This window comes from Ylistrum balloti, unplaced genomic scaffold, assembly GCF_031769215.1.
Source record: "Ylistrum balloti isolate Yb309-2 unplaced genomic scaffold, AGI_CSIRO_Ybal_v1 Utg369680, whole genome shotgun sequence".
NCBI lineage: Eukaryota > Metazoa > Mollusca > Bivalvia > Pectinida > Pectinidae > Ylistrum > Ylistrum balloti.
This window is the reverse complement of record NW_026781921.1, coordinates 544,338-553,858: the sequence shown is the minus strand read 5'-3', so window position 1 is coordinate 553,858 and position 9,521 is coordinate 544,338. Positions and strand designations below refer to the sequence as shown.

Below are 9,521 nucleotides of genomic sequence, written 5' to 3'. Positions count from 1 at the left end.
AAGTATTTGCTTTTTTGCATCAAACGAGTTTCGGACCAGTTACAAATGATGGACCTGTATGTTCTATTGTGTGCTCAGATGACAGTTCCTTTTAAACGACCCAAAGGTCATGTGCTTTTATATTTTTTTTTAAAATTCAGCATTTCGCCCCTATATATACTTTTTGGTGCTATTTCAAGAAGCAACGTCAACGTCGGTGTCGTGAAGAGTTTCAAAATATTGGATTGGTCTGGAAAGTTGTAAAAAAAAATTCATCTTCGATGCGAGGAAAAATTTATCCCCTTTCATAGTGAGTATACACAACAGACCTGTTACTCGTGTCCGCAACCTTTCGGAAATAAACTTGTTTGTTGAGCGATTTGTGAGGTTTAGCCGCGACATCCTTAAAATGACAAAACTGGTTTTTTATTAGTTATTTGGCTAAACTGTCGCTAAGTCGTCAAAGCACACTGAAAGTTGACGATAAGTCGGTGTTACTACTGACTTTAAGGTCAGTAGACTTTGGTGATGGTTCCCTTAATCAATTCTGTGAATGGTGATGACGAATGACGAAGGTTGATGATCACTATAGGAAGTTCTTAGTCGCATAGGCGATCATTATTTTCGTGCGTAAGTACAAGTGGGTTATTAGTTCAAGAATATGTCACAACTTGGATTAACGGCCCGAAACGTAAAGCAAAAGACGCTAACCCTTCCGAAACACATTGTCTTATTCTTCTGGTAGTATTGTCCTACTGTTTTAAAGCGATTTCCTTCCTTCATATTTTCCCTCTTTTTATCCATTCTTTTTAACATATGTCGACTGTTGTGAACCATTATTTGGTTGGTGGCGGGTTTTCCGTGTCTGTGACTCTCACCGATGAACGTCAGTGTTCTGGCCACGAATTGTATGACCAAAGATTTTTAAGTAGATCATGGCGATAAGACGTTGCAAGAATTCCATATTACACCTAGTTTCATCTTCAAGAAGGCGTGGTTGGGGTAAGGGAGCTACATGAAGGTTATTTCGCGGGCTGTATTGCATGTTGTTAAATAGAGTTACTGGCCCTATGACCAGGGCCCTGTCGCAGCTAAAACAAAGAAAATATTGCTGGCATCCACGTTTATATGAAGTGTTGAATATCTATTTATCAACAACAATTAAATTTGCATGAAATATCGTGATATTCCTACCTGTAAATCAGTAAAGCGTCAAGAAATGATTTTCTTTAAAGTATATCACTTTCATCGTTTTACGAAACCAGTTTAAATCAAAGTGTAGCCGATTGGGATATTTTTGGTATATTTATGTCACCAACTAATGCACATATGGAAGATCACCACTTTGTCCAGGTTTAGTGATAATCTTTTTATCAACATTTCGTACACAATGTACCTCAGCTAATACGCTTCACATGTACTGGTCGATCGTGTGATGGATGTGACAGTGTAGTTATCGAAACCTAGTACCCTTTCTGGTTGTGGTTCAAGAACGTCTTTTCTGTACTCTCATGGTGCATAGTATAACAACAAAATCATCAATTTATGAAAATTTCAAACACAATTTATTGTTAAACTATTGCTGAAGAGCTGTTTACCGTGATCCGTGTATCGAGATGAGTGAGAATTATCTGTAATTCATTGGATAACAGATAAGGTAATTTGTTGAAACAGATCTCCTGGTCATTTGGACAGATAAACGGACAGCTCAAATACAAAGACTTTGGGTGATGAGATTACAGGACTATATATATATATATGTACAGTGGACATAGTATAACACACATGTACGCACGCACACACACGCACGCGCACGCACGCACGCACACAGAGATTACCTTCATTTAATCACAAAACCACAAATATATCTCAAAAACGCCGGACAATAATGTAAAAAAAATACATATTCGTTCCGTGAGAATATTACATCGTTTTCTCAGCTCGTTACTCTTACAAACAACGTAATATCCAATACCTGTTCACAAGGGTAGATAACTCTGCATTACGAAAAGGTGGGACACATCCAACTAACAAACAAGCATAACATTTATCTGGATTTCATATCATAAATAGAAAAACTATCACAATTCTCCATTCGTCAGAGAACTTGTTTTTATTTATCTCGCTAGAGAGCCTCGATAAAAAAATCCCAAAATTCCACACCCGTTTTATAAACCATGTAGCAATGCCATCTTGATGAAAACAACATGACCCTGATGGCTTGACAAAATTGATGAGTATAATGACACTGCTGACATAGTAGGTAAGTAATATAGAAGGCAATACCATATCTTATGGTTGGATAATGGTAATTATCACATTGTTGTACATAATATCTATTTATAGAAATATCAGGTACATCTATTTTTCACAACCTCAAAGAAACACAAATAACTAAAACTCTAAAAACTGAAACTGTCATTTGATCCATTTTTCATCTGAAAGGTATCTGATATTTAATTTTTGCAAACTTATAGACTTTTTTGTTGATTTAACAAAATCCTCCAAGCTCGTATTTATATTTATAGATAAAATGTGGACGACATATCACTGGTAAAGCTAAACGTATGATATTACATGTATCTGGCGAAAACGAGAATTCCCTGTGTTTCCTCTGAAACAGGTCACATGATCTTTTCGTTCTCAACAGGTCACATGCTCTGGTAGTCCTCGACAGTAGGCTGGTAGTGACGTAACTGGCTAAAGTTCGGAAAGTAGGTATCAATAACTCCGTTGGAAACACTGTCAGTCTAGTGGGACAAATTCTATGTCCAGCTGTCAAGTGATACACGTGTATCAAACGCCTGTCCAGTTAGTCAGACATGTCGTCCATCTGTGCAATTAGACAGGTGTATTCCATTTGGCATTTTTTGCAGTGAGACACACAAATCGTCCATCTGTCTAGTGAGACAGACGAATCGTTCATCTGTCTAGTGAGAGGGACGAATCATCCATCTGTCGAGTGAGACAGACGAATCGCGCATCTTTCTGGAGAGACAGACTAATCGTCCATCTGTCTAGCGAGACAGGTTTATTGTCCATTTGGCTATTCTTCAGTGAGACAGGTATATTGTCTATCTGTAGAGATTAGACGGTCACTTCACCTATATGATGTCCAGTGAAACAGGAGTTAAGCTTGTCTTTGGTTTGCACCACATAAACACGCCATGACACACAGAAGCAAACATGCTGTGGCACATAAGATGTAGAATGAGTTTATACTCCAGTAAGCGAAGTAATATACAGTTGAATGGCAAAAGTTCGTGGAGACAGGATTGGATGTGAAATGTGCTCCATATACCCACCGGTTACCTAAAACATGTAGAAAATAACCTTCAGTTAACTAAACACATTAAAATACCTACCACTTACCTACCAGTTACCTAAACACATAAAAATACCCACCAGTTACCTAAACACATAAAAATACCCACCAGTTACCTAAACACATAAAAATACCTACCAGTTACCTAAACACATAAAAATACCCACCAGTTACCTAAACACATAAAAATACCCACCAGTTACCTAAACACATAAAAATACCCACATAAAAATACCCACCAGTTACCTAAACACATAAAAATACCCACCAGTTACCTAAACACATAAAAATACCCACCAGTTACCTAAACACATAAAAATACCCACCAGTTACCTAAACACATAAAAATACCCACCAGTTACCTAAACACATAAAAATACCCACCAGTTACCTAAACACATAAAAATACCTACCAGTTACCTAAACACATAAAAATACCTACCAGTTACCTAAACACATAAAAATACCCACCAGTTACCTAAACACATAAAAATACCCACCAGTTACCTAAACACATAAAAATACCCACCAGTTACCTAAACACATAAAAATACCCACCAGTTACCTAAACACATAAAAATACCCACCAGTTACCTAAACACATAAAAATACCCACCAGTTACCTAAACACATAAAAATATCCACCAGTTACCTAAACACATAAAAAATACCCACCAGTTACCTAACCATACACAAAAAATGTATTATAAGTCGTATTTTTCTTGTAGGTATTTGCAGAATGCCGGTGACTTTTCTAAAGCTAGTGAAACACTGTTACATATCTCTGTGATAGTTTACCATACAAACCCTGATCTCCCCGAGAAACACTTTACAGCCCCCCGTGATAGTATACCATACAAACCCTCATTCTCGAGAAAAAGTGTCTCAGGGCCCTGTGATAGTATACCATACAAACCCTCATCCCGGAGAAACATTGTTATAGGCCCCTGTGATAGTGTACCATACCAGCCCTCATCCCCTAGAAACACTGCTACAGGCCCCTGTGACAGTACACTATACAAGCCCTCATCCCCGAGAAATAGTGTTACAGGCCCCGGTGGTTATACGTCGATGTGATACCTCCGTACTTACCAAGTATAAACCAAACCAGGAGAAAAACATTCAATATTTGATCAAATCCACTTGGCGCTTTTTGCTGTTCTGCCCCGTTCTCGCTGTTCCGTTGACGGACATTCTGACAGAGGATGGACAGGAATTTAACGAGACACGCTACACCCATTACTATTAAGTATACGGGTATGTACTTAGCTACAGGACAGTCATCCAGAAAAACCGCACCTGAACGGAAAGCAACATGAACTACTAAACCGTCAAACATGACACTGATGTCATATACAATACTACTATAACTATCACACTTACAACGAGTCTTATTGTATAAAATCAAATTGAATACAACCTGTTTCATAAAGACACGGAGACTAGTATCTTTGGCTCCAATAGATCAAATATCATATTTTTCAGGAAAGAGTCACTATCATTTTATCTTTTTAAATGTAATTAGAATCATATACCCATACTTTATGTATATATTTTAGCTGTTAACTGATTTTAGCGCATTTTGCACCGAAAGTGTTGCGCTAAACTAACGTTGGCTCATTGCAGTTACTTTGTGCTGCCGATACAGTAGGTAGAGTGGATACGCGAATTTATCATTATCATTCGGTTACCATAAATTTGCACATTGACAGTATAACAGCCCTTGTGAAAATAATTGTTACTAGATCCTGTGATTAGAGTAACAATTATGTTTACAGTATAACAGCCCTTAGGAAAATAAATTGTTAACGGCCCATAGAATAGAGAGATGACGTAGAAACATTAAATTTCTACAATATTTGCTTGAAAATGTGCATGAATTATGTTGTAATAAGAATTTTAAATTCGTTTCCATTAGATATGTGATTTATGAAGATGGGCACGAATTTTTCATTTTTTAAATTCAAATACCATAAGTTTACATTTCAAACGAGAACTCATGCAAGGTCCTATATATTTACCTACCGATAACGATCTGTGCCACTGGTAGAGCAGATAAGACAGCCAAAAGTACCAAACAGAAGACTGCAAAACAGAACATATAAATCTGATCGAAGATTGTACACAAGATGTGCACAACATAAATTGTATTATTACATACACTTAGATACATGGATGTAATAGCATACTGTAAATCCATTCATTTTCGCGAGGATTCATTTTTATGAGATCCCTCTTCTTGATTTTCTCGCAACGATACATTTTCGCGGAACATACTGTCTTTAATTGTTGCCTTATGAAGTTAATTAACATGTTTGCGAAAATAAATCGCTTGAAGATATTAGTCAATTCTGTTGGTATACAGCATACGTGTGGGTACTCTTGTGTATTGTCCATTTGATGTATTTAACTTTATGCACCGGAAGTGAGTAAAATTAAGTATAGAAGACACATAACTCGGATACAAAGTGATAGATAAAGGAAGTACATACCTGAACCGGAAGTGAGTATGATTACAAGTTTTAAAAAAGTCGCATATACCAGATACAGATGTCACTAGTGTTCAATGTATATCATAATGGGCCAAAATGAATTTATGGACCGGAATTTAAAATAAAAAGCTTTAAAATACCGGAAGCTTGTCGTAATGATGTTTATTTCAATTCAATTACGCTTTACACTTTGTTTAATAAAAGAAACAATATATGTATCATCTTCTAAAATGTAAGTCTTCAGAGAATTTACTTACCGGAACTAAGAAACACTTGGCACAGACTCTTACACAGTCCAAAGTTGGAAGTGGATGACTGTTGGGCAGCTTTTACACGGCCGAATAGGGATTCGTAGGTAGGAGGCGAGTCTGAGGGTCAAACAACATATGAAGCGATAGGCGAGAATTCCCAATAAGGAACGTGAGTTAGAAACAATAGACCCAATGGGCCTGTACCATTTACCCGGTCTTCAGCTTATAAAGATTCGACATTACCGCAAGAGTGAATTCTGGTAACTTCCATGTTCATTTAAAATATTTTCAAACTTTTTATGAAGATTTTGACACATTTGTTCTCTGTGACGTGGAAAAGCTTGCACTTAACGAATTTTGTGTCATTTGAGCTGCAATATACCCATCTCATCAAGACTCACATGACCTAGCTCGTGCAGACTTGTATGTCTTACCTGCTCCAGCTTCACGCTGGTACTCCGGTAAGGGAGGAAGGACATCAGAGGTGGCAACCACGTGTATAACTGAAATAAAATCGAAATAAACATAAAAGAATATCGTCATAATTCATCTTGATTGATCACGTGACTCACTTTCCATATTTCTCTTATTCAGAGTTTCACCTAAAAACCTATGCCGTAGTTTAATTACTGCAACTAGCGGTGCCTAGCGGCAAAAATGGTACTAAGGCAGATAATCCGTTATATCTTTTAACTTCTTTATTTCTGTATTGTAATCTACCTCGTACCCTAATGTTAGGGAAACGTGACTATTTCGCCGAGATTAATCTAGATGTTTAAAATGGCTGCTCGATGAATCATCGTTCCCTATGTTAAGGGTGAAATAGATATGTAGCATAGATACGAGTCCACGTCACGTAGACAAAGGCACAATCTATAAAATTGTACCCGTTTTTTTTATTAGTTTTCACCAGCTAAGTTGGGTGTATGTAAAACAAAAATTCCAGGGAAACTGTTTTCTGTTCCACGAATAACGAAACACGAAAATCGTTATCTCAGAAATAACAGAAATGATCTCCCCCGATGATAAGATGTATAGTAACAGAACATTAAAATGTTTCTTAGAATAAATCAAAACCACAACAAGCGATCTCTTACAAATATTGAGTTTTTGTATATACTTTATACGTGAAGATAATCACTGGTTTGTTTCCTTTAATTACAGAGCAGCGTTTAAATATTAGACATCAACATTTATGTATATCGGTTAAAAGTATTTTAAAAAATGTATTTGTTATTTGTAAATCTAGTATCGAGGACTGTGGTAGCCCTGAACCAAAAATAAGCTTACTTTACTTTTTATACTGGAAAAAAATCCGTGAGGGATTTAATTTCATTGTTATCGGTCTGGTCTTAAACACAGAAATAATATGTCAACGAACTGTTTAAATCAGTATAAAATGAGTTATTGAAATATGTCTATCAACGAAATTAAACGTCAACGAAAAAGCAAGTTTTAGGGCAAAAAAACAACCATGATAATTGAACCTCACGAAAGTGATTTTTTACAGTACAAAGACAGTGCAATTATATAAATACTGTTGTGTATGAGAAACGCTGTATTATCATTTATGGAATTTCCTCTGTGCGAAATATATTACTTATCTTGTCCTGACATGTTCATTACACAACAACACTATTTTGAAATTCGATATTTGATTTGAGCTACTGTACAAAATCATACACCCTCCTCCGCCATGACCTGTGTAACCTTTAACAAACATACCTTCGTTATTGTCCTGTAAGTAACCTGGTGTAGGTTGAACGTCGGGAGAAGGTCGATCTGGGGGAAAAGGACATTGGATGGTCACAAACAAATATATACCAACAGAACACCGACAGGCCATCGGCTGTTTAGGCAGATTATCGTTGAGACAAAATCGAAAATATTGGGAAGTCGGAGGTGGTAACCTTTTAACATCGTAGTTATAAGTTAAGTGTTGTATATCGTTACAGTTTGGAGTTACTCTTGTACGGAAGCGTATTCCGGCCACGTTGTGTTTTATTTTAACTCGAAATTTCGAGATAGTAATCCGTAATTTTGAGTTAGTAACTCGAAACTCGAGTTAGTAATCCGAAATTTGAGTTAATAAGTCGAAATTTCGTGTTATTATCTCGAAATTTTGGGTTCGACTTACTAACTCAAAATTTCGGATTACTAACTGGAAATTTCGCGTTTCTATCTCGAAATTTCGGGTTAATATCTCAAAATTTCTCATTACTAACTCGAAATTTCGAGTTACTAACTCCAAATTTCGAGTTGCTATCTCGACATTTCGAGATAAAATAAAGCACAACGTGGCCGGAATACGCTTCAGAATTTGAAAGTTTTCGTGATATTACTTCGAACTTTTGTGTTGTTCATTGTACGTTGTTCGGCCAAGATCTGAAATGTTTTATTTCTCGGGGTTCTAGCGAACTGAACGACTAGAAAACGTCCTTATGTGCACAGTTCATATATAAGATTATCTATAAAGTTCAAACATTTCTTAAGAAATCTAAAAATCAAGGTGCCTACCTTGCTGGATGACGGTGTGATATTCCGGGGGAGGGGCTGTAGAGGGAGACAATGTATCATCATCAGTTACTGTGACTACGGATGAGCCCGCGGGGTGGGGCGAGTATGGTGGGGGTTCTAACATCGCATCGATCTAAAAATAAAAGAAGAATAAGGTGTAAAAAAGTCATTAGGTAACAGAATATGAATATTAAGGAATCTTTAAGGTGACTCGTACAGTTCCTATGAGCTCATGGCGGTGACTGATGACGTCACTGAAATTCTCAACATGAGTCGCCCCGTCGTACAATCATGTATAACGCGTATGTCAAACACAAAGGAATTAAGAAAAATAGACTTGTATGAAATACACACGTCCAGGGAAAATGTCGAAGACTTTCCCTATCTAAAAACGTGTCACTGGGGAGTCTTGTCTTCAGTTATGTCGCCACATAAACAGTTATGACTATCTTGCTGTGTGGTGGTCTGCTAGTAACTGGTGCTACATCACTGAAAATCATGCGGGAGGCCCTCACATATCCAGAACATAAGGGATAAACACTACAGCACAAAAACGTGTTCCCCAACTTCATATGAATCACAAACCACCGTGAGTCGGGATCGGATCTCACATTTCCGATTTCCGAAGTTCTACCAACTGAGCTACTTCCTGGTCTTTAGTAAATACTATATACAAATTTATTAACCGAAATAAATACCCGACAGAGTGACAGAGTTACGTATCAACGCTTAAACACACACATATATATGAATATATATATATATATTCACACACACATATATATATGTGTGAAGTTTATACACTGTAACAGTGTAATAATATAACTGAATAATGGCCAAGTGCCGCGTTGATTGAGATCCAAAACAATGCCTATTGGAGCAAAGAACTTCAGAATAACTTATCAAACCTTATACAATTACTATGGAACTAAACGCCAGGTTTGTGGCTCTGTGTCG

The 9,521-nt window shown here is 36.9% G+C and overlaps 1 protein-coding gene across 1 annotated transcript; it reads right to left on the bottom strand.

Moving 5' to 3' along the window:
- Positions 1 to 3,021: 3,021 nt before the first annotated feature.
- On the bottom strand, positions 3,022 to 8,688 carry LOC132564456 (transmembrane protein 272-like). The gene is made up of 7 exons (XM_060229112.1): positions 8,565 to 8,688; positions 7,773 to 7,829; positions 6,482 to 6,550; positions 6,054 to 6,164; positions 5,330 to 5,389; positions 4,397 to 4,603; positions 3,022 to 3,291 (listed from the first exon to the last, which is right to left on the bottom strand). The coding sequence occupies exons 1-7, from the start codon at positions 8,686 to 8,688 to the stop codon at positions 3,110 to 3,112; spliced, it is 810 nt and encodes a 269-aa protein (XP_060085095.1). The 3' UTR covers positions 3,022 to 3,109.
- Between the last annotated feature and the right edge of the window lie 833 nt (positions 8,689 to 9,521).

Excerpts from the sequence above, each read along its gene's own strand:
- LOC132564456 (XM_060229112.1), bottom strand. The coding sequence starts at position 8,688 with ATGTTAGAACCCCCACCATACTCGCCCCACCCCGCGGGCTCATCCGTA. Across the intron at positions 6,551-7,772 it reads CTTACAGGACAATAACGAAG|TTATACACGTGGTTGCCACC; the intron begins GTATGTTTGTTA and ends ATTTTATTTCAG. Across the intron at positions 6,165-6,481 it reads CCAGCGTGAAGCTGGAGCAG|ACTCGCCTCCTACCTACGAA; the intron begins GTAAGACATACA and ends TTTGACCCTCAG.